The sequence below is a fragment of the Brassica napus genome, chromosome C8 (assembly GCF_020379485.1).
Source record: "Brassica napus cultivar Da-Ae chromosome C8, Da-Ae, whole genome shotgun sequence".
NCBI classification, from domain to species: Eukaryota; Viridiplantae; Streptophyta; class Magnoliopsida; order Brassicales; family Brassicaceae; genus Brassica; species Brassica napus.
In genome coordinates this window covers 42,194,423-42,220,101 of record NC_063451.1, presented here as the reverse complement: position 1 = coordinate 42,220,101, position 25,679 = coordinate 42,194,423, and the positions used below count along the sequence as shown (strand labels likewise).

The window sequence follows — 25,679 nt, the reverse complement described above, 5'->3', positions numbered from 1 at the left end:
TCGTCGTAAAGTCCTAGTTACGTTTACGAGGAAGTCATTTCCTCGTAAAGCGGAAGGAAACTATTCGTCGTAATGCCCTCGCAAATGACGATGTAAATACCTCGTAATAGTTCGTTGTAAAAGCCACGTAAGGCTTCCACGTAAAGTCGATGTAAACTTTACGAGGACTTTACAACGACTCCATGTAAATTCTTCGTAAACGTTACGAGGACTTAACGTGAAATTTTACAACGAATTTACATCTCCATATTTAAAATATAAATTAATTATAATAATTATATAAATTTTATAAAACAATAATTTTAAAATTTAAAATATTTGAAATAAAATTAAATATGAAACCAAATAATATTTTTAAAAAAACTATAAATTCATTAATTAAATAGAATTTAAATTTTTTATACAAAACAAAAGAAATTAAAAAGGGAAACTAAAGGCTAACATCATCGTCATCGAAGTAGTTGGCTGAGGGGTTCGGGTCTGTAGACGTTCCTGCTTCGGGATCCGGCTGGCTCATCCCGAGAGCTGCTCGTCTCTCCGCCAAAGCTCTCTGCAAAGTTGGATTTCCCACCGCCATCACATCCAGCAAACCCTCGAGAGAGTCCAAACGCTGCTGCTGGGTATCCATGCGAGCCTGCATCCGGTCGTTGTCCTGGTCCCGTCTCGAATAGTATGACGAAGTCGCCCTTGCAACTTCGTTAACGGAACCTATTCCGACCGTCCTTCCCTTCTTTCTAGGAGCCACCTATATGTATATATATAAAAACATATTTAGAGTTAATAATAAAATAAAGAAAAAAAATTAAAATTATTAAATTTTACCTCCTCGAAGATCCGGTCGACCTCTTCGGTTGACAACTTGACGGGTAATCCATCTGCAGACTGTTGGGTAAGTTGCGTCTCTTGCTCTTCAACCCGAGACGCCACAGTGTTGAAGAGTTTCTCGGATGCAGGATCCACTAAAACCCCATCTGGTGAGGCGTGAGTCATCTTGAATAAGTCCGAGAGAGATGGCAAAACTCTCGTCTTCTCCAACTAATAAACAACAATAATAAATAAATTAAATATAAATAATAAATACAAGTTTAAAATAATGAAAATTATAAATTTAAATAAAACTTACAGCTTCGAGACGAATTCCGGCATGGGGTTTTTGGCCGGTTCTATGAACCATGGGCAAATGGCCATCTTTATCCCTCGTTCTTCGGGAAGCGGAGCAGGAGTTGGCTTTGCGGATGGAGCTGGGTTCGTTCCAATAGGTGATGAGGCCATCTCATGCTTCCTTTGTGACCCCGCTCGGCTTCCCCTCATAGCCGTAAATCTCCCACTTGTCCTTCCAATCGGAGACGGTGTTGCAAAGACGAGTTTTCGCCTTTGCAATAAATTCGCTCTTCACCCTCTCGGTGATTCCTACGGACCAGTTCCACCTTTGCTGAAAAAACAAACATTTTAAAAGATTAGAAAAAAAATAATAATTATTTAATTAACAATATAAATATTAATAATATGTAAATATAATTACAGCAAAACATTTAAACCACGTCGTCTTGACGTGATCGGGAGTCATGGTCCAGTTGGGATAAGGGCCGTCATAATATCCCTTCATCGTCTCTGAAACGCTCCGGCTAACACGGTTGTTAGCCCCAAACCTGCAAATATAACAAATTTGTTAAAAAAATTGATCAAAGATTTTAAATTTAAAATTAATAATTTTATGTACTTACCAATAAGTACCCGTGGGTCTATCGGGGTCCAGAACGTGTAAACCCTCTCATCCGGGCTGGGCAAGCAAATCCTAGACGGTGTATCTTGCGAATGGTGCATGAGCTGGCACCCGCAAATCGGGATGAACTGCAGCCGGTGGGGCAGGCTGATCCGGGGCGACAGGTGGAGCTGGTGGGGGAGGCATCTGAGATGGAAGAGGAGGAGGGGTCGAAGAAACTCTCCGAGATGTGTGAGAGTCCGGAACTGTCCCGGAAGAAAACGATGGACCGCTAGAGGAAGATCCATCGCCAAACAAATCCGCATACGTAGGTGCAGGAGCTGCTGGTCTCGGTCTAGGAGACATCTAGAAAATTTAAAAAAATTAAATTAATATATATCCTAAACGAATTGTTTAAAATAATTTTCTAAACTAATCATCTAAACTAATTCCGTTAACTAATCACCTAAACTAATTCCCTAAACTAATCACCTAAACTAACCACCTAAACTATAAAAAAAAAAAAAAAAAGATAGAGAGAGAAAGTTACCTTAGAGGGGGAGAGGAGTTAGGGAGGAAGATACGAGCAGTGCTCGTCTGAAAGACTTCTCCCATATATATAAAAACGGTTTCCTCGTAACTTCGTCGTAATGTTACGAGGAAGTTACCAGACCCGTGTTTTCGTTTACGACGAAGTTACCAGGCCCGTGTTTTGGTTTACGACGAAGTTACCAGGCCCGTGTTTTTTCATTTACGACAAAGTTACCAGGTCCGTGTTTTTTCATTTACGACGAAGTTACTAGGAAATAGTATTTTATGTTACGACGAATTTACATGGAAATAATATTTTATGTTACGACGAAGTTACCAGGCCCGTGTTTTTATTTACAACAAATTTACGAGGAAAGTATGAAACCTCGAAAATCAAATCCCTAAACCCCAAAGTTATCATCTTTACCATTATCACTCATTCATACTTTCATCCTCTTTATCCAACTAAAACCCTTAACTTCAACAAAATAAATTTTTTTACCTTAAGAAATAGATATTATACAAGACAACTTATAGTACATACATTAAGTATCTCACTTAAGTAATAAAAAACAACATTGGGTACAATATTTTGTAAAGATAAAAACAACATTTGTTACATATATTACATCATTCTGAATCGTTTGAGTTCTCATCAACATCTGAACAGTCATCGTCGTCACTACAATCGAACTCGTCTTCACGTGCTTCATCTGTCGCATCTTCGGGAAGATCTTCATATTGATGGTTATTTGGGTCGATCAGAAGATTTTCATCAAGGTGTTGATCAGGAACCTCAACTTCATTAATAGCATCTTCTTCTTGCAATGGTAGTTCTTCTCGAGCAACAATTCGTCCACGAGGTGTAATTTTGATAGTAGCCAACCAATTAATCCCAGAACTTCGAAGGCGAGGGTATGGAAGAAAGCTAACTTGTTCAGCCTGGGAAGCTAGGATGAAAGGCTTGAATTTGTTGTATCTTCTCCCAGAGTTGACATCCACAACACCAAATTTGTTAAATCGAACATCTTGATTCTCAACGGGATCGAGCCATTCACATTTGAAGAGGACACATTTTAGCTTCAATAACCCTGGAAATTCCACTTCAATAATCTCCTGCAAGATCCCGTAAAATTATGTTTCGCTTTTCACACATATTCCGTAGTTACTTGTTGCCTGATGTCTTCCATACTCGTATGTGTGAAAGGTATCCCACATACGAGTATTCTCTGAAGAATGCTTCAATTGTTGTATGTTGCGAATATAACCCAATTAATAACATCTTATAAACATATGTAATATATTATAAATTAATATTTACCTGCAAGTGCTTCATGTACATTTGTTGGAAGGAGCTCAGCAAAAGCGAATGGAAGTAGTCGTTGCATAAACACATGACAATCATGACTCTTCATTCCGGAAAACTTTTGACCACGTTCAACACATCTTGACAGATTTGAAACATAACCATCAGGGAACTTAACTTCTGATGAGACCCAATCAAACAAAGTTGTTTTCGCTGCTGATGACAACCGGAAGATGAGAACAGGAACACTGCCATTGCTCTTGATATGTAACTCACTTCTCCAGCAGATAGAAGGTAAGTCCATCCTTGACTTTTTGTTATCTTCTGTCTTTCCTGGGACGTTCAATATTGTATTCATGATGTTGTCAAAAAAGTTTTTCTCTATGTGCATCACATCCAAGTTGTGGCGTAAAAGAAGATCCTTCCTGTAAGGCAGCTCCCAAAATATACTCTTCTTATGCCAATTGTGAGAGACTCCATACCCATCAGGCATGTTTCCCTGAATATGCCAGTTTCCTCCACGCGGCACCATTTCCAGAGCTCCATAATAATCAATTTCTGCTAGGATCTGTTGTCCGGTGAGATATGGTGGAGGACTATCTCTGACAACTTTTTTGTATCTAAACAATGTCTTATTTCTTCGGTACGGATGGGAGATGGGAAGAAATCGACGATGACAATCAAACCAACAACTCTTTCTACCATTCTTCAGTTGAAAAGCATCTGTCGATCCACGACAAATTGGACAAGATAATCTTCCATAAGTTGTCCACCCAGACAATATCCCATAAGCAGGAAAGTCACTAATCGTCCAACTCCGTATCTCGTAGATATTGCATCCATCAGCCATTTTTTATAGTTGTGTTTTTCAGTTTTTCTTTTTTCTTAGATTTGTTGGTGTGTTTTTAGCATTGAGAAATGACATATATATAGAAGATTTTCGAGTTTGGTAGGTAAAGGTTTAACAAGTATTTTACAACGCAATGTATTACTACGGATTTACAACTTTTTTACAAGGATTTTACATCCACTTTACAAGGAATTTAGTTAGGTATAAAGCACACTTAATACACGTTTCGGCCAAGTATAACGGTAACCCGATTCGTTGTAAAATATTTGTTAAATTACAACGCCATTACGAGGAAATATAAGGAAATAGGATTCCTCGTAAAGTCCTTGTAACATTACAACGTCTTTACGAGGAAAGATAAGGAAACAAGATTCGTCGTAAAGTCCTTGTCACATTACAAAGCGTTTACGTGGAATTTAATTTTCCACGTAAAAGCGTTGTAACTTTACAACGACTTTACGACGAAACAATTTCGTTGTAATATTACATCCGCTTTACGACGAAACTGCTTTTCGTCGTAACGTCGACGTAATCTACTTGTAAATTTACGAGGAATTATGTTCGTCGTAAAACTTCGTTGTAAAGCCAGTGTTTTCTTGTAGTGAAATTAGTTTCTAAAAAAAATGTAAAACAGAAAATATATCCGCTCTTTGAAGAGCGGGTCAGAATCTAGTTATTGATTAAAAATCATGTTATAATTATAAGGGTAGGAAATGTCATCTTTTGTCATAAGTTGCATTGATTTCTGTAAACGTCAATTATATTGACACAAGATGTATCTTCTATCATTTTTGTTTAAATTTATACTATTAAAATACATTAAATAATCACACAAACCATATAAAAGAAATATAAATTTTTGTATATGTTATTTTTGAATTTTTAAAACGACTATACATTAACAAAACTGTTAAAAATCCTATATTGAAAGTTTTGTGATCAACAGTTAAAATTTTATATAACAAGATATAATGGAATGTAAACCATATGAGTAGAAAGTCTCATTTAATAGATATTTAGACTAACATATATATGAATTTTTAATATCATTTAAACTAAACTATATACCATATAGAATAAAAAAATATTTTAATTTTAAAATTTACATTGAAATATATTGAGAATTTAATATTTTAATTTCAAAATTTGCAATAAATTTTTAAAAATGATTATAAATTGCAAAAACAATGAAAGTTTCGTAATGGAAATTTTGTCATCAATGATTTTAAATTTTTGTTGTAAAATATAAAACGATTTGAGTACGAAGCTTCATTCATTAAATATCCGTATTAAAAGTATATTATATATATATATATTAATATCATTTATCATATAAAATAGATAGAAGTGATTATTTGGATTTACTTACCATAAAATGATTGAAAATAAATAACAATAACTATTTTGATTTCTATGTTAGCACCAATTTAATTATATAATTAATAGTTACAGACTTATAATTATTCAATATATATTAATTATTTTACTATATCATAATACATAAAAAAACACAAATAAATCATAATACGTAAAAATATTTGTAAGGCGTGAGTTTTAACCTTGTTATTCACTATAGCATGTGTTTTTTTTTTGAAACACATGGTGTTAATACCACTTATCCCTCATTACAACTATCTTTATTTATCCTTTTTTCTTCTTCTTTGTCCCATGGCCATTTTCTTTATTTCCATATTTTCCTTCTTCTATCTCCTATACAAAATTTTAAACTTGTTTTTTTCAAATTTGTTTAATGTCACCGCCATATTTATTCTCAAGATGATATTTATTCTCAAGTACAAAATGATTACATGATCTTTAAAAATTGTAACAAAATATCAGCGTGTATATATATATATATTCATTTAAAAATGGGCTGGCATGTCATAGGTATGTCCAATTAGACAGTTTTTTTTAGGGGTGGGCAAAAAACCGAAACCGAACCGAACCAAACCAAACCAAATCAACCGAAGTTAAACCGATCCAAACCAAACCGTGCTCTTTACATAATCCAATTGGTTCATGTTTTACTCAACCCGAATGGTTTGGTTTGGGTTTATATATATATATATGTTAACATATTGTAAATTTTAGTTAAAGTTTCGATTTCTATTTTTTCTTCCATATATTTTTAAAAAAGTCCAAATATGATTCAAATAATTCTAATACCTAATTATTGTACTGAAAACAAAACCTAAAAACTATAAACATCTAAATCGTAGCCATCTCGTTTTGTTCATCTTCTCCAATTTTCATTATCTAAATTATGTAACAAAGTTATTATAGGATCAATAAAAAGAAAAAGATAGATGCAAATAGTCTTTTAGTTAATAGGTTTTGGAATGCTTACAAGATCTTTGTTATGCTAATTAGATTACAAATAGTCTGCTCTTTGCTTATTATGTATTTCTTTGACGTGGTTAAGAGTTTTGTCATCGAGCTTTAAATTGTTTTTTGTTTCATAGATTTTAAAGAACCAAACTAAATCTAAACCAAACCGAACTAAACCGAACCAAACTAAACCCAAATCAAACCCAAACCAAAGCTAATTTGGTTTTAATCGGGTTGAGTTTTATAAAACCCAAATTAACCAAACCAAACCGAATCCAAACCGAACCCGAAACTAAACCGATATGTCCACCCCTAGTTTTTTTGGACATGAACAGTTTTTTGAACCATTATCTATTATGAACCGACCAGTAATACCCAAAATAAAAATAGCTTGTATGGACAAGTCCAATTAGAAGTTGGACGGACTATTTGACAGCTGCATGCGACCAACCACTTACACTCAAACCAAATTATAGACCACTTATATGTACTTAGAAATCTAATTAAGATTCCGAAAACAAATTCGGAGACCCTATATCAATGTCCAAGTACACATCTCCTTGTGAATATCATTCAAGGATTTTTCAGCCTAAATACATTCAAAAATTAGTTTAGACCAAGAACAAGTATCGTACATAACCCAAAAATTTCATAAACTCAATTTATTCATATATTATTAAGTTTTACATGTATTCGAAAGATATATATAGGTCTAGATGGGAACTCAGCGCTCAAAATATTTCTATATATACTAAACATCTACTTGCAGTTGCAAAAAGGCACAACTATACATGCATCAGTTTAACCTAAGATCCTCCAATCTGAATGGACACCTATTGGTTACATGCAAAACAAGTAGATTGTGAGCAACTAATTTTCTTAGTTAGTTGGGTTTCCAATACCGCATCTTCAGTTGTCCGCAAACCCAATATTCATCACACAAAACATCATCAACATATTGTTTGATACTAATACATACTCATGTATACTATTTGCAGATATTTTACTTCTATCACTTCCACCTCGAAATCTTTTCTTTCAAGGCACCCAAACAGATCATAGCCACAAATAATAAATTGACGATGGTCCAGACATATCCGGCTGCCCCTAAATAATCAGCACACCATGAGCATCGTCATATGTCGTACAATCCTAGGCTGCAATCTAGGATCAATCACGTACTCTCCGTACTTCCATATCTATGAGTTGTCAAAATGACATAATAACACTTTACACACAACCACGTAATACAAAATAGTAGTATTATACAATATCAAATTATAATACGTACTCATCAAATTATAATCATTTAATATACTAACTAGATTTTGATCCGCACTTCGCACGGATTTTTTTTATTATAAATCAGATTTGAAATGAATTAGTATTTTAGAATTGTTATACACTATTATGTTACAAAATCGTAATATATTAAAAAATAAATTTAAAACTATATAATTTATGAGTTACTTTATTTAAATTTTTTTTACGTACATTCTTATGTAACTCTTTTCAGGCCTAACATATCATCTAACCCGAAAACTCGAACCAAAATCGACATGATAATATGGGTCTGGTTCGAATTCTGGTCCACGGCAAAGTACATATTATATATTTTTTGGACCTGCGGATCTCGGTTTATGTTTTAGTCCTACCCGAGATCTAATATGGTACCTAAACTATCTAAAATGTTTTGTGTATATTAGGGTATTTCAAATATGTTTTCGGTATTACCAATATTTTTTTAAGTTTTGTGTTTGGTTTTCAATATAATTTAAGATTTTGAGTAAAATTTCAAATTTTTAAAAACTATATTTTCGGTATTTGGATAGAATTTTAGGTATTTTTTGGTTCCTCGGTCAGAATTCAAGTAAAAATTTGGTGTTTTTTGGTATTTGAATATTTTCGGATACTTGTTTGGATTTTCAAATATTTTTTGAATTTTCAGGTACTTTGAATTTTTTTGATCTTAAATACCCGAAATAATATTAAAATTATTTAAGAAGGTTAGACCGTTATATAAATTATTTCTGATGGTTATAATGGTTTGGTATACAAACTTAGAATGGTATACTTTGTTGTGATAGTTTTGTAATTGGTTACATTTAAGATGTGCATATTGTGTATGAGAGATTTTTAGACAGGAAAACATATATATTTCTCAAAAAATTAGTATTTTGTAATTTGGTTTTGATGGGCATCGGGTTGGTTGAAACTTAAGAATAGAGTATGTGTTAGTTTGATAATTTTACAATTTGTGGATTAATAGATGCGTCAATTGGCACAAGTAAGATTGTGTGGTATGAACTAAAAAGCCAACGACTATTCTTATAATGACGAAGTTATCTTGCAACATCTTATTCACGAAAAATGAGATGATATGATGATCGCATGAATCAAATGACATATTATTTATATGAGAATATAGAATGGAACTAGGTATTAAAAAGACAAAAAGGAAAAAAATAAACAATAATATATACATGAATCGAGAAATTAAGGACCAGCCTAATAAGAACTAGGTTAACATGCTTAATTTCACTTAACCACGCGTTAACACATAGACTAATTGCTTTTTCGATATTACGCATACCTTAAACCATAATGAATTTATGGTTAAAGTTTAAAGATCTCACACCGCATGCAATCAGATCGAACCAAAATCAATACACAAGAACAAGCGCCATCATTTCGATGGTATCTTCTTACCTTAGTTTGGAGATAATCAAGAGAGAGAGAGAGAGAGAGAAAGAGCTTGTGTATGTGAGAGAGAGAGACTGAGACAAAGAGAACAAGGACAGGCCAAAGAGATCAGCACCGGAATCTGACAGAAAGAGCAGTGAGCACGCAAGAGATCGCAAATACAACATATGCAAATTACTTTTGTGTGCTCACTCTCTTCTGTCAGTTTCTGTGTGTTTCTTTTGCCCCAGCTCATTCACTCACAATTCATCCAACTCTAGAGATCTACAAGATAAAACGAAGAATAAGAGTCATTGGGTCAGTGAAAAGATAAGAGATTAATGGTTAGATCTAAGTTTTAACTAAAGAAGGCAAAGAACCACAAAGAGAAAGAATACAAATCTGTACAAAGGGAAGAAATTCAGACACCCTTTGGAAGATCAAGTCTAGGGTTTTTTTGTCTAAATCGAGAACAAACATAACCAAAAAAGGAAAAAACGAAAAGAAAAGAAGAAAGAAACAAAGATCTGTTGAGAAGATAAGAGGAGCCTTATCTCTCTATCATTCAAAGAGTCTTATCTTTCTTTATGGCTTTTGTCGCTTTCTTTATCTCTCTTACATGCAAAGGGAACAGATGTCTGGCGAGGCATTGAATTGAACAGAACATTTTAATTTATAGAGTTTCATCTTATGAGGTAAAATGGTAACCCACAAGACTCCAAAGATATAGAACTTTGAGAGGGAGTATATATAAAGATCGTGAACAAGTGTGCCTTCTTTTCCTTCTTTTAAACATTTTTTTTCACTTTTGCAAACAAATTAATACTATGTTTATTGTAACATTTTTGTTATCAAGAAGGTAGTTATTGTTAATTTACATTTAATTTACCAACGCCTTTAAAATGATTATTATTAGTTGGTTTCGTCACTTTCCTTTGTTGGCGGAATACCAACACCAACAAACCCTAAACAAATTGCAAAACTATTGGAGAAAATGCATACAATGCATCTAAAATGAGTATTTAAATTCATGAACGAATCTAGATAAGCAAGTATTCGTAACCAGTTGAAATTGTCGTTAACTTCAGATCAAACCTAGATTCGTTCCCACTTGAAGGAGAGGGGTCAGCTGACCCCCATGATTTTTATTTTTTTGTTTATAGGTGAATTTGTTAGTGTAAAATGAAAAAAATGGTTGATTCATATAGAATTTACCCCTCTTGTTTAAAGATGAAATCTAATTCTTGCACATCTCTTAACATTATTAGATAGGTATAATAATATTGATTTCGGTTAGAATAATTCCTAGCTCCGCCACTACGTACCACCCAACCATGGTTAAAATCTTTGATATAATAAATCTCTTTTAGTACCAAACTATAATGTTTAAATTTGTGTCCCTTCTCTAGAATGTCTAAAGATACTGAACATCGAATCTTACCTCTATACATCAACATTCAGTCACATTTAAAAAATTCGTGATCGCATATTAAAGTATTCGGTCGGCTCAGTCTAAATCAAAATGATTTGGAATATAAAATAAGTTATCTAGATAAAGGGATGGGTAAAGAATATATTCACTGGAATTTGTCTCGAATACACCCAAAGAAATAATAAAAACAAAGATTAAAGTAGAGAAGCTTTATCGAAAGAGAAAAAATAAGAGAACTTTGTTGGCTTTTTATTGGAGGTTTCATTTTAGACTGACGTGGTTTCACACTAAACCAGATAGAGGCATGAACCATTCGACCGTCGATTTGAAACATTAATTGTCTGCCGTCGGATCCGTCACTTTTGGAAGAGACCGTTCCTTGTTTTCTACATAGTTCTAGTGGCCATGATTAATTAAGAGTTTGATTGTTCTGTTCTTGTCTGTGCTGACGTATGAATATATTTGAGTATAGTATTATGCTTTTATAAAGTTCACCATAAACCACTGGATGTTTTCAGTATATTTCATTTATCAATTCTGAATGGTAATTACAAAGACAATATAAAAGTTGCGTTAAAATTTTTTTACTGGTTTAAAATAAAGAATATGAATGCAAATGCATAACTATACAAAAATAAATGATGATAATTTTATAAGCTATTAAGTGATATATAAAATCAAAAATGTCTGTGTTAACTATACAAAAATGATAATTTTATGAGCAATTAGAAAAACTAACCATGAAACTTCAACATTGCCCTTCAAATGCGTTGTGCAAGTTCCCCAATTGAAACGTACCAATGATGGGAATCCAAACACAGAATAGTGATAATCCATAACATATTAACCTTAGCCACAATACTTGCTACACTAACAACAGTATACGTACATACTATCAGTTTTCTTTGAGAAGACAAACTTTAACGAACCAAACCTCTCAGACAGTTTTATTCAGTACTTCTCAGGATCTACCACGGTATCCAGATAAACCTGCAAATGCAATTTAGAGTTCTTAGTCTCACAAATATACATATCTCTCTTAGGATGATAGTTCTGTTTCCATTGAAAGGGTAATCAAAGACCTCAGTTAGAAGAACTCCCATGTCTATAACCTGTTTGATGAGCCCCATTGCGGAGTTATATGAAATCTCATTTAAATTGATCTTGTTTCTGTAGACAAACAAAACCAAAGCTATATGATATAAGAACCGTATGTTAGCTTCAAAACATTATATACGAACTTTGCAAGCATTTTAGCTGAGAGTTCCATGGAACCAATGACGTCAACAGCCCCATCCAACGACTTGTCAAGCTTTAAGATTTTTTAAAGTTTTTGTGTTTTCTCTTCCTTTAGAGTCTTTGAATCTGCAACCATATCAGCAAAAGAGCTTTGAGTTTATATAAAATTGTGAAATATTCCATCGAAAGTGTCATGCTTTACATACAAGCTCTCACAAAGGAATAAGATTGACATGCAAAATAGAGGGAGGCGAGAGAAGAGAGGTATGAAAAGGGGCAGGACAAGCATCCATACTACACCATTGGTCCTGTAACTTGTCAACAAAACTGAATCAGGTTTTCTTCTGGCCCATCAGAGAATTACTCTTGATTAGAGATGTTTCTTGCAGCGCATTGCAAGTACTCCAAGTTTAATTAAGGAGTCAGACCATAGACCTTTAATAATCTATTTGTATCATTTTCAACATAGAAAAGATATAGGCATTTTCAGATCAATATAGCACATGCCAGAGATTAGTGAATTTGTTAAAGATTATTGGCTTGGTGGTACATGAGAATAAATTCTTTCAAAGATCTGCAGAACCCGCCAAAAACTTATGTCGTGAACACAAACGAACATTAATCTTCACAACAAAAACATTATTCATTCGTCCCATAAAACTTTGGAAGAGGCTCTCTTTGCCCTCTCTCTCCTGATCTTGACATTATAGAAACTCTTACCAACAAAAAACTTAAATAACTTATGTTAAAGAAGTAGAGTTTAATGGGTTACAAAGAGGAGACCACCATGACACTGCCTTTCTCACACCATTTTAAAGTAAAATTTTAGCTTCGATATTGCGTCTTCGCACCACTCATAACTCGCCATCTCATCCAAGGTACACGTGTTGCATTACCATTTGTTATCTAAACGCAAGCGTGCGTGTCAACATAAACTAAAAAAAAAACTTAACTAACCGGAATCAGCAAAGCTAACACATCTCTAGTGTCTCCGGCGAGATCTCAATTTTGATCCTTCACGGTGGCGTCGACGTCCGGGCAACAACAAGCTCTCTCGAGAAGAAAGCCTTCGCCACCATCTTCATCATCTCCTCCTTCCTCTGTTTCGCCTCTACGTGCGAGGAAAGCTATCCCCGAACTCCCCTTTTATCAGCAGACCTGGTTCATCGCTCTTCTCTTTGCGATGGCTATGGGATTCTTCTCCCTCGCTCTGTTCCTCTTCCTCAGCGTCGATTCCGATTCCGGCTACACGTCTGCTTCCGCCGCCGCCGCTTCGGGTAAAGAAGGCGTCGAGGTGTGTGTATCGATTTAGGGTTTCTTGTTGCATTTGATTCGAATTCGGTAACTCGTTGTGACGTGTGATGTATTATAGATTACGTATGGAAGTGCGATGAAGCTGATGCACGAGAAGACTAAGTGTCGACTGCATTCTCACGATGTGCCGTATGGATCCGGCAGTGGTCAGCAGTCAGTCACTGGCTTTCCAGGCGTCGTTGATTCCAACAGCTACTGGGTACTTTATTGCTCCTTTTGTACAAGAAGATCATTTTTGTTTTAAGTCTTAGAACAAAACATCAACTACCATGTCTTATCCTTATAGATAGGTTTATTAAATTTGAAGCTATGAGTGTATTAGAGCAACTTAAAATTGAAGTCTTTGGATCACGGCCCGAATGAAACATTGGCGTTAGTCCTCCAAAATGTTTTTGAAGAAAACTACATAAACATAGGCTTCCAAAAAAATCGTTAATAAATCGTCTATGGCCCCCTAAATGTCAGGGTGTCTTTTGTATGTTAGAACAGAACATTAACTTGCATTTGATCTGAAGCAATGGTTTTTAATGAGTTATGATGGAGTAATGGAGCTGATGCATTTATCTTGTGATGGATTATTCTTTTTGATAGATTGTTAAACCTGTGCCTGGGACAACAGCCAAGCAAGGTGATGCCGTCATGAGTGGAGCTACCATTAGATTGCAGCACATGAAGACCCGGAAATGGCTCCACAGTCACTTGCATGCATCCCCTATATCTGGCAACTTAGAGGTTAGTATTCTTTCTATTTAAAAAGTTTTGTATGCCCTCTGATCCGCTAAGCTTGGATTAAAGATCTATCTTACGGTTTTAAACAGTAGTATGAGGATATTATTATAGTGGGTCTATGTAAAATGTGAAGTACTGTGCCGGTTTCAGTTGGTAGTTGCATTCTTCTTCTTGCTAACCCAATTTTCTTGGTGCAGGTTAGCTGTTTTGGAGATGATTCAAATTCCGATACTGGGGATCACTGGAAGTAATAATCTCCGTTAAAAGCCATTTGATACTCATCTAAATATTTAGTGTGTTTGCATACGCATAGAAGCTCACACCTTACGATCTGTTCATAGGCTTATAATCGAAGGGAGCGGGAAGACATGGAAACAAGACCAAAGAGTCCGACTTCAACACATAGACACTAGTGGCTACCTCCATAGCCATGACAAAAAGTACCAGCGTATAGCCGGTGGTCAGCAAGAGGTAAATTACACGCTTTTGTCAAAGTCTTCAAATATTATTGCCAATGTCTTGAAAGTTGAAACTCATGCATGAGATTTTTTTTTTTATTCTTTTTTTTTGGGACACAGGTGTGTGGAATCAGGGAAAAGCGGGCAGATAATGTTTGGTTGGCAGCAGAAGGAGTCTACCTTCCCGTTAACGAAAGTAGCAGCAAGTAAAGTGAAGAGTTGTGTTAACTTATCTCTGGGGAGTCTTTGAATCTCATCTTTTACTTTCTAAACTCATAAACAAGAAAATACATATATTTTGCTGATCTTCGATTGTCGGTCTAACTCTAGAAAAGACTTGTAATGCTCTACACTTATGCCCACATTTTCATATAAATTTTTTAAAGTATCCTATATACAACTAAAATTGTTGTATAAAATTAGAATGCCCTAAGCGATCGGTTCATTTGCATATACCCCAGACCGGACTGGTCGATTGATGATGCTTTTAGTCGTACGAATGAATATACATATATTGTTATTGTAGGTGATTTACATTTTCCTTATATAAGAGTTTAATTATTGTGTGTTTTGTAATTGGAAACCATTTATGTTCATAGCTCGTCCTTGGTTGTTTCATCAAATCCTTCAATGTATGGGATGACCCAATGCCTCCTCCCATATGTTCTCCTGATATGATTCTTCTTCCTTGTACTGTGTTTTTTATCTTAAAAATTACTATGCCATCGATGATTTTCCAACATCATAGTAACTTTCTCCATGGTTTAACCATACATAATAGTTACCTTTGTATCCGATTTGGTAAAGATGGTGAGATACAATTTTCACATCATGTTGGTTTTGGTTTTAACATCTTCCACAAAGACATAACATGATTTTTGCTCTTAGAAAGAATTTTGATTAGTAGCAACATTTATATCTTCCATAAACTCTCTGAAACAAAATTATGGATATGATCAATGTGTCGATGAATCCACTCTCTTGACTAAAATTAATAAAACATTGAACTCTCAAATTTATTCCACTCTTACGTGCAATATTCTTCAATAAAACCACTTAAAATATGTGAATGCTCGTTTGCTTTTTATAGAGAATAAATAGCCTCATTTTTACCACATTTTACCAAGAATTTTGCTATAATCCTACCAATTTTTTGTTTTTTGCTATAATTTTTTACACGAAATATTGTGTCAAATTCCGAATATGTTTCTCCTTTTCCACACTTCATATGACGGATAGGATCTCTCCTTCGGTGAATAGCCACAAAACTTGCCATGAAATATATTTCTGGCTCTTTTTTTACAAAAAAATAATATATTTCTGGCTCTTTTTTATGGTGGCAAAATCATGACTCATAATGCACTATTTGCTACATGTTTATTTTGTCACAAATTTGTCATCGTAGAAGTTTCGTGGTTAAACTGTGGCTATTTGTTGTCATGTTTTAGTTCATAACAATTTCGTGATTATTTTACCATTGATTACCACATTTTTAGTTTCTAGCTTTTTCGTGGCTTTTCAAATTTATCACAAAATTTCATGGTTATAACCGACTTTTCTAATGTAGTTAAGAGTTTTCGCGACTCTGATTTTCGAAGTAAGTTCAACTAAGTTCATAACAACCTTAGTGTATATATGTCCATGTCTATACCTCTCTTCCTAGGAAATGTCGTGTCCATATTTCATAGTGTTATCTTATTATTTTCTTTTTCTTTTTGGTGTAAAATGTTAAGTGATATACAATTTTCTTATTTTCTTTTTTGACAAACATTACAAAACTACATTGTGATAAAGAAACTCATCAGTTTCTTATGTTTGGCGAATACATTTTTCTTTGGTGTAAATGCTAATTGTCGTATACATTTAAATTATAATATTTATAAATATGCACGTCTCCTTCGAAATATTCCATCTTAATTCACAAGTACATATCACTCTCACCATCCCTTAAACCACAAATTGTAAAGAAAATGTGCATATGCGCTGAGAAATTATATCTGATCTAATATACAATGTAAGGAAAATTTCAATCTATAGCTCTCATACCAACCTTGGATTGGAAACTTGTTTGGAAAAAGAATCTCTTCTGAATATTTCCAACAAGGTTTTGAACTACTGCAAAATAACCAAGTTTGCTTTGGTCTAGTGGTATAGGAACTCCAACTGAAGTGCCCGCCCCTGGGTTCGAGCCTTGGCCACTGCGGAAATTTACATGTGGGCTGCAGCACCCGAGACCGAAGACCGTTACACGGTGAACCACGTGGTGACGCCCTGACAGCGTCCATGCTCACTTCGGTCTCTAGTCTGGGTGGGGCCAGGATACTCGGTTAGCAAAAAAAAAAAAAACTACCACAAAATAAACAAAATGTAACTAATTGCGAGTCTGTGACTTGTGACATACGTCGCGTGGCTTCCTTCTTGTTTCTATGAAATTGTGAATGCGAATGCGACGACGGCCCTTTGTATTTTCCTCTTGCTCCACAACCACGAGTTTGTCGGTGCATCTAAACTCCAAACCAACAACAATAAATAAATAAATGAATTCAAAAACCTAGAAAAAGAAATAAAACCTATTTCAAAACTACACATATTAGATCTAGAAATCGGTGGTCTCAGACTCTCAATTAATGGCTTAATAGTGCCAGCCAATACTAGTATAGTACCCTTAAATTCATTAACCTAACAAAAAAATTACAACCATTAAACATTTACGTGAATGACATGTTTATGGTATTTGTATATATATAAAAAAGCAAACAACGTACGAAAATGGTTGTCGGTTATTCACAAATCCCACGAGTGTGCAACGAAGATTGGTATAAGAAAGTCATTATATTTTAAAGACACTACTAGATGCACGATCCACGAGTGGACCAATGCATGCTTAATAGAAAATAATTGTAAGATATCAGTTTTTATTTTGTTCAAAAAAATGTAGAGAAAATATAAAAACTTATTGATGCATGTGAGGATCCCGATCACACTCTACTAATACCACTGATTTTCCTCGTAATTACACTCGATGCCACTGTCACTGACCTAATCTTAGATAGAAAGTTAACTACCATGACACTAGACCTAATCCAAGCATGCTCAGGAAGCAAATTTATCGTAATCAGAAGCACAACTTTTCTTGTTGAACTCAAAATCGTAGAATATTTATATTTGTGATTAAAATACTCTTATTTAATATGTGTTTCAATAAGACAATCTCTATGTGAATAATCTTCAATAGTGAAAAGCATATTTCTAAAAGCTCCTAGTATACTATGTAGCGGTAAATGACCTGACGAAGATAAAGCTATGTCTTAGGTTTTACTAGAAAATCTAGAGCAATTTTATTGGAAAATGATTAATGATGATATAATTTAAGAAAAAAACAACTTACATGTCTTTTACAAAGTTTAGAAAGTTAAGCTCTTTGTAAAATGCTGTGAATTAGTAACAAAGTCTTGTGGAAAATTAGCTCTCTTCACAATCCTCTTCATGTTGCTCTGTAAACTCTGTTGCACTAACTGCTGCACCGCCCTCCTCTCATCACTCATCCTAATCTCACGATTCCTCTCTCTGCTCAACGAAGATGAAGAAGAAGAACATGTTATCCCATAGATCGGAGCCGACACTTGCTTCCCTTTGTCGACCGCTCTCAAGGACTCTAGTATCCTCGAAGCTCGCCTTTGCACCAATGGGCTTCCCACAAGCGTCAGCTCAAGCAACGAAGATTCAATACCCGCTTCGATCATAGCCCTCCGGTCTCCATACCCCTTGTGAGCCATCAACATGAGAATGTAAACCGCTTTCTCTTGACACTTCTCCGAATCGTTCCAGTTCAACACGTCGACCAGTATAGGAAACGCTTCAACCGCTTCTCCGACCGCTTTTCTTCCTTCCGACACTGATACCACGTTGGTCAAGACCGAGAGGATCCTCTCGCTGACTTCCATGTCTCCCAACGCGTTCAAGAGGAAAGGGACGAGGTCGGTTTCGAGGATGAACGAGACGTTTTGGTGGTGGATCGAGAGGTTGTAAAGAGCGCGAAGAGCGTCTTCTCTAGCTTGCGAGCTACTAGTTTTCAGGGCTCTCGCTAGGAAGATGATCGCTCCAGAGGAACCGATGATCGGTTTGTTCGAATCTAACGCGCTTAAACCAAGAAAGTTCGCGACGATGGCCTCGGAGATTGCTTGGTTAGGAGGAGGCTTTGACGATTCGATAAGCTTTAGCATTTTGTGAACGGCTCCTCCTCTAACAATGGCTTCTTTGTTCCTGAAAAAAAACAAAAAATTAAATTATCATTTTTTTTATTCGGTCCATTAGGCTTGCAAAAATAAATAAGGCATCAAAAGGAAGCTCGTTAGTTGTGGACTGTCGGACCGTTACAAATGGTTTTAATTAAACATGCAGTTGGAGACTTACGCATCATTGCCGATTGCGAGATTGAGAAGAGCATAGAGAGAAGCAATCAGATCATCTTCGTTTTGCGAATCGTCGATCATGCTAACGAGCGGAGGGATCGCACCGAGCATGGCGAGCGTCACTCTCGCCTCCGCGTCATCCTTCGCTAACAGCCTAACCTCACTAGCTGCCATTACTTTCTTCTCTCTCTCCGTCTCTTCCGCTTGTAAATCCTTAGCCACGCGTTTCAGAATCTCCAGCGTTTCCTCTTTCTTCGTCTCCATCTTCGTTAAGTTTAGCAGATCGCATAGCTTCTCTGATTTCGTAGCTAAATCATCCCCTCCGATCGTCGTTTTATCTTCGTCTTGTTGGAGTTCTCGCTGATGACGTGAGCTACCGCCGCAGCTGATGGCGTCCAGGATCAATCTGCGGAATGTCGATCTGGAGAAGGAGTTCAAGGAGGTGGAGGAAGAAGAAGCGGAGGGAATGCGGTGAAGGATGAGAGGATCTACATTGTTCCGGTGACACTTGGCCATTTTCGCCGATCAGCTCTATGCAGCTTGATGAAGGAGAGAGAGAGAGAGAGAGAGAGAGAGATACAAAAGAATTGTTCTGTTTTTATTTGGAAGCGAAACCAGAGGAGAAAGTAAATAAGCTTTATAGATTTTTTTTTTTTATTAATTACTTGTCCTAAGCTCGCGTGAGCATTTTTTTGTTTTGTTTGTTTGTTACGTAAATTTCATATAATTAAAATTTAGGGCTACCTCCAAAAAATGCCAAACCCAATTACACAACACATGAGAAGGAAAAAAAACCTGTCACATGCTCTTGTGTTATGAGATCAGCATGAAAAATGTTTTACAAGGAGTAACGAAGTTAACGGCAAAAGAAGCAAAGACTGTAGGAAGAAAAAACACTGAACTGAACCAACAAGGATGAAAACGCTGACCAGTCTTTTTTGGTCGGCCAAAACACAAATTAGTTGACTACAGTCAGTCTCAAACATCACTTCTCTACACACCTTTTTCCAGCAAACACTTGATGGATCACAAAAGAACTTCAAACTCTCGCTGTGATGGGGCCAAGCTCTTTACTGCACCTTTTATACCCAAGAGTCGAGTTCCATCATCAGCATCATCACATCAAATCCAAGTCCACTTTACGTGCTTATTCTCATGTCAGATATTCATCAACTTGGCATACAACGGCGGAGGAAAAAGGGTGCACGCATACATACATCCTGGCGGACCTAGATGAATTATTTAACAGGTGTCAAACATAAAGGTCGTTGTCAAAAACATAAGTGAACTGCTTCAAATTTAGTAAATCTAAAAATATGAGGAGAAAAATAAAATTTATGGGCCTTTGATTGCAAGTAGGTCGGTCCACTCATGCCTAGGGCTGGGAAACTTAGGTACATGGTCTATGTCTCTTTAGTTTATTGACATTTTGTAAAGCGTAAAGTAACTTTAACCTTTAGACCATATGAATTAGTTGTTGAACCAGATAAAAAGATGGTAGACTAAATTGAAAGTTGAAAATTCAATTGTTTAACAGGCTAAGCCAGATGTATCAGATTGTTTCCCCATTAAAAGACACGACTGACATTTCAAAGTCACTAACTAATTAGTAAGCTAAACTATCATTAATGAGAGTGTTATGCGCTCAATTAATCACCAGACAATAGAATTACTAAGAGAACTCTAAAAAATAAACAAAGATTTCAATGTCGGAGGCTATTAAACAGAAGGGATCCGATTCAATTCTAGCGATATGAGAACGTGTTTAATTTAATTTATTAAATCGTTTCTCCGATTTGATTTTGTTAGCTTTCTCAAGTTCATCTCATAAAAATTAGATTAGTAAGAACATTTCTTTTGAAAATATAAAAGAAAATGTTCTCAAGATTAAATTAAAAATAAAGTGAAAACCGGTTTTAGGAGAAAGTTATGAAAACCCAACAAACACTTGTCTTTTTTTTTTTTTTTTTTTGTCAACAACACTTGTCAATTATAGATTAAAAATTATTTCAATACGTAGTTGTAAAAACAGTTTCTGTTAGAATATCAATTTCTTTTGTAATGAAAAGCTCTTCGGAGTTCTCGCCAACGAACTCTCCATGAGCTCCTAGTTTTAAATCAAAATGCTTATGGACAAAGAAGTAGGTGTGTTGCTTCTGTCGGCAGGAGATAAAACTTTTAAACATCTTCCATCCGCACGTGTCAGAAAACAGAGCTGAATCTACAGAACATAGAACAAAGAGTTACAAAAACGCTTGTTTATAGTATAATCAAGCTGCCATTTCCTCGATAGGAGCATTGTTCTCGAGCTTCTTGATGACCAATTTGTTGCTTGTCTGGTCAACATCGAGAAGGATAGTGTCCTCCTCTGCAAAATCTCCTTTCAAAACTTCAACAGCGATCTCATTCTCCACCATCTGTTGGATCACTCTCTTAACAGGCCTTGCCCCATAGTTGGGATCAAACCCAAGCTGAGAAAGAAGATCCACTGCTTCTTTTGTGTACTGAAGCTTTATTTTCTTTTGTTCCATCCTGTTCTTCACTCGTTCCAGCTACACCACATGGTTACAATACATCAAATACCAAACCAAATTGGGGTGTAAACAAGTTAATAATTATAAATTACCTGCAACTCAACGATTTTGGAGATTTCTTTTGAATCTAGCGGCTGGAAGACAATGTACTCATCGATTCTGTTCATGAACTCTGGCCTGAAAGTTTGTCTTGCCAAGTCCACAACCTGCCGCTTCATCAACTCATACACTGCTTCTTTGCCGTCTTCACTGTTGCCGAGAGTCTCGAGTATGTGGTGGGATCCTATATTAGATGTCATAATCACAACACAGTTTGTGAAACTCACTCTCCTCCCTTGAGAATCAGTTATCCTTCCATCGTCAAGAAGCTGCAATAGGATATTGAATACATCAGGATGGGCTTTCTCGATCTCATCGAACAAAACCACTGAGTAGGGTCTCCTGCGAACAGCTTCAGTCAACTGCCCACCTTCTTCATAACCGACATAGCCAGGTGGTGCACCAACGAGCCGCGAGACCGAGAATTTCTCCATGTACTCGCTCATGTCGATCCTCACTATCGCGTTTTCAGTGTTGAAAAGGTATCCGGCCAGAGCTTTGGCGAGCTCGGTTTTACCAACACCTGTTGGACCCATGAACATGAAACTGGCTATTGGACGGTTAGGATCAGAGAGACCGGCCCTTGAACGCCGGATAGCATCTGATACTGATTTTACAGCCATGTCTTGACCAACAACTCTCTTGTGGAGCACTTGTTCCAACATCACCAGCTTCTCTCTCTCTGACTGCTGAAGATTCGACAGTGGAATACCGGTCCACTTGCTTACTACCTCTGCTATGTCAAGATCGGTTACCTCTTCCCGGAGTAATGACTGTCCAGACTCTCTGAACTTGGTGAGATTTTTCTCAGCTTCTTCTAATTGGCGTTGAAGGGACATAAGTGTTCCATACTTGAGCTCAGCAGCGCGTTGTAGATCATATTCACGTTCAGCAGATTCGATTTCCAGGTTCACACGATCGATCTATAAAAACATAAAACAAATTTAGAAGGACATTAAGCAACCACTAAAAGTACTATACAAAGATTTGTACCTCTTCTTTAAATGAACGTATTCTAGTCATGAGAGACTTTTCTTGCTCCCATTGGTCACTGAGTTCTTTCTGTTTTTCTTTGAGAGCGGTCAAATCATTCTCAATCTTATGTAGCCGTTCTTTTGAGGCTTTGTCAGTATCGTTTTTCAAAGAAAGCTTCTCCATCTCCAGTTTGATCACAGCTCTGTCTATTTCATCGAGTTCAGTTGGTTTAGAAGTGATCTCCATCTTCAGCTTTGCAGCAGCTTCGTCAACAAGATCAATAGCTGAAACAAAAACAAACAGCCTTCCATCTTAATAAGAAACCAATGCCGCTCTCAGAGTGATTTTAAACAAGGTGCAAGTTGTTCATACCTTTGTCTGGCAGGAAGCGTTCAGTGATGTAGCGGTCTGACAGAACCGCTGCTGAAACAAGGGAACCGTCTGATATTTTAACACCATGGTGTAACTCGTACCGCTCTCTTAACCCACGAAGAATCGAAATGGTGTCTTCAACAGATGGTTGGCCACATAACACTTGTTGAAACCTACGTTCCAGAGCTGGATCTTTCTCGATGTATTTGCGGTATTCGGTCAGTGTAGTAGCACCGATGCATCTCAGTTCACCTCTTCCAAGCATTGGTTTCAAGAGGTTGCTCGCATCCATTGCTCCACCGGTAGCTCCTACACAAGCGAAACAATATCAACCCCAGCACATTTCTAGGTCTTTCCAAGCTTAAAATGTCAATGCGATTATCTTTTGATAGGTAAAAGCATATTAATATGCACACTTATTGTTATAGTTGGTGGTTAAAAATAAAAGGTACCTGCACCGACAACAGTGTGAATTTCATCAATGAACAAGATTGTCTGTCCATTGGAAGCAGTGACTTCCTTCAGTACTGCTTTCAACCGTTCCTCAAAATCTCCTCGAAACTTGGCACCAGCAAGCAGTGAACCCATGTCAAGAGATATTAACTACACGACAAACCAACCAAGCCAAGAACATGTTATAATCATCATCTCCCCCTTAGAGAGGAGAAAAGGTAAAACAAACTGACAGACTAATTACAAAAAAGAGAAATTGGGGCAAACCTTCCTATTCATGAGAGGTTCAGGGACATCCCCTCGTACAATCCGCTGCGCCAACCTGAGGAAGAAGTTAAAAAAATCCCTCACTAAAAGTCGTCAGAAGATAGAGTAAAATCATTAGTGCAAAAGGCTTCTTACCCTTCAGCGATTGCAGTTTTGCCAACACCAGGCTCACCGATGATAACAGGATTGTTTTTCGTCCTCCTGCACAATATCTGGATGCACCGCCGAATCTCATCATCCCTTCCAATGACAGGATCGAGTTTTCCTCGTCTGGCCATCTCAGTTAAATCATTCCCATACTTTTCAAGTGCATCATACTTTCCTTCAGGATCTACATACATGTGCAGGGTAACAAAAACGTTCAATGATGATGATGATACTATCTTTTTGTCACAGGCCTGACAAGTGTTAACTTACTTTGATCAGTAACTCGTTGACTACCGCGGACGTCTTTAATAACTTCCTTCAAGGCCTCCTCTTTAAGTTTCAGGTTCTTGAAAAACTCTTGCCCAAACCTTTTATCCGAATAAAACGCCAGCAGAAGGTGTTCAACAGACACGTAATCATCTTGAAACTCCTTCTTATACCTCTCCGCGTTTTGCAACACAGTACTAAGAGACGACCCTAGCACCTGTCCACTGGTATCACCAGTAACCTTAACCGTCACGAACGAAACAAAACAAAACTAAGTTAAAAAAATCACGAAGCCTTAGTGAGAAAGAAAGCATGAAAGGCTAACAAACAAACAAACAAACACCTTAGGCTGTGTAGATATGAAAAGGTCAGTAGCCTGGAGAACGGAGCTATTGTCGATCCCAGCCTTTGCGAATATCCTCCTGGCGAGACCGTCTTTTTGCTCCAAGAGAGCTTTCATCAAATGCTCAGACTCCACGATCTGCTGCTTAGAGACGCGAGCCGCGTCGAAGGCGTTGAGAATCCCTTCCCAAGCCATCTCCGTATACGAGTTCTGATTAGTCTACACACATAAACACACAGGACAAAATCATTCGAAAAGATTCAAACTTTCTCACAGAAAATCAAATCGACGGAAACACGAAACCTGAGCTGCGGTGGCGGAGAAGCGGCGCGGAGAAAGGAATTGGAAAGGAAGAGGTAGCAGTTGTCGGCCATGAGCGATCGAATTTGCGGCGTTTACGGGAGCTCCGATTGAGAAATTAGGCAGGAGAAGAGAGGAGGTGGGAGAGGAACGCGATGTGAAGTGGTGAGCAGAGGCGGCGGAGATAGCGCGATGACGGAGGAGGAGAGAGGGTGTGGAGAAAGCGTGATACGCCCTGATGGCTGCCGAAGCGGACTTGGATAGTCTCCTGGACGCCATGAGAGATTGTTGAAGAAGCAAGCTAAGGGGCGACGAACGTGTAGAAGGGGTTTTATCAAAAGGCGACGGAGATTTTCGCTGGGAGAAGATTATATGAGTTTTGATTTTTTTTTTTTTTTTTTTTTTTTTGTTCTTTTGGGGGATGCTTGGAGAAGAGGCAAAGAAGAAGTGTGTAGAAGTATTCTTTCCATCTCGAACCTTCCTATTTCACCACTTCGCAATACACCTTGGTGTTTTTTTCCAACTTGTTTTATATGTTCAATTTAATTTGATACCTTCCAAATCATTTTCTTGGTCAACATTTTCATTGATATTAATAAGAGTACAACAAGTGAAGACTAATTTGGTCATGAAATTACCCAAGGTTGGCTATTTATACGAGCCTTTTTGGCCAAATTGTCTACATGAGGCAGTAGTAGTCTTCTAGGAGCATAATGGAAAGTATACATCTGATTTTTGGATAATAACGGGCATTGTATCTCCAGCATTGCTTTGAGTTTCTTCCTGGGAGGTAAATTGCCCAATGCTATTGACCAAAAGCTAGTTATGGATCACATACTCTACATTCTCAAATCGTTTTATTTGCTGAACCGCCATTTAGATCTGTAAACTAAGTTAGTCCACATCAATAGGTCTATATCCATTTGTTCATTTATTGTT

The 25,679-nt window shown here is 36.6% G+C and overlaps 3 protein-coding genes and 2 long non-coding RNA genes across 6 annotated transcripts; 1 reads left to right on the top strand and 4 right to left on the bottom strand.

Annotated features, from left to right (window-relative positions):
• Positions 1–7,355: 7,355 nt before the first annotated feature.
• Positions 7,356–11,332, bottom strand: LOC106389769. Its single transcript, XR_001278112.3, has 2 exons — positions 9,427–11,332; positions 7,356–7,916 (listed from the first exon to the last, which is right to left on the bottom strand). It is a non-coding gene; the product is annotated as an uncharacterized LOC106389769 (long non-coding RNA).
• Positions 11,333–11,404: 72 nt separating this feature from the next.
• On the bottom strand, positions 11,405–12,782 carry LOC111208886. The gene is made up of 3 exons (XR_007327192.1): positions 12,073–12,782; positions 11,914–12,001; positions 11,405–11,821 (listed from the first exon to the last, which is right to left on the bottom strand). It is a non-coding gene; the product is annotated as an uncharacterized LOC111208886 (long non-coding RNA).
• A 231-nt stretch (positions 12,783–13,013) lies between these two features.
• Positions 13,014–14,964, top strand: LOC106389770 (stromal cell-derived factor 2-like protein). Its single transcript, XM_013830113.3, has 6 exons — positions 13,014–13,364; positions 13,443–13,583; positions 13,976–14,116; positions 14,311–14,360; positions 14,455–14,584; positions 14,692–14,964. The coding sequence occupies exons 1-6, from the start codon at positions 13,254–13,256 to the stop codon at positions 14,779–14,781; spliced, it is 663 nt and encodes a 220-aa protein (XP_013685567.1). The 5' UTR covers positions 13,014–13,253; the 3' UTR covers positions 14,782–14,964.
• Positions 14,965–16,967: 2,003 nt separating this feature from the next.
• On the bottom strand, positions 16,968–19,608 carry LOC106389771 (U-box domain-containing protein 7-like). 2 transcript variants are annotated; one of them, XM_048765006.1, is made up of 3 exons: positions 18,985–19,608; positions 17,960–18,834; positions 16,968–17,075 (listed from the first exon to the last, which is right to left on the bottom strand). In XM_048765006.1, exons 1-2 carry the CDS (start codon positions 19,497–19,499, stop codon positions 17,976–17,978), a joined length of 1,374 nt encoding a protein of 457 aa, XP_048620963.1. In that variant the 5' UTR covers positions 19,500–19,608; the 3' UTR covers positions 16,968–17,075; positions 17,960–17,975. The 2 variants fall into 2 exon arrangements, with proteins under 2 accessions (XP_048620963.1, XP_048620962.1); XM_048765005.1 differs by lacking the exon at positions 16,968–17,075 and having other exon boundaries at positions 17,885–18,834.
• A 1,541-nt stretch (positions 19,609–21,149) lies between these two features.
• Positions 21,150–25,153, bottom strand: LOC106389772 (chaperone protein ClpB4, mitochondrial). Its single transcript, XM_013830114.3, has 10 exons — positions 24,744–25,153; positions 24,441–24,659; positions 24,101–24,338; positions 23,819–24,014; positions 23,684–23,738; positions 23,416–23,566; positions 22,964–23,272; positions 22,610–22,875; positions 21,610–22,539; positions 21,150–21,535 (listed from the first exon to the last, which is right to left on the bottom strand). The coding sequence occupies exons 1-10, from the start codon at positions 25,017–25,019 to the stop codon at positions 21,254–21,256; spliced, it is 2,922 nt and encodes a 973-aa protein (XP_013685568.2). The 5' UTR covers positions 25,020–25,153; the 3' UTR covers positions 21,150–21,253.
• Between the last annotated feature and the right edge of the window lie 526 nt (positions 25,154–25,679).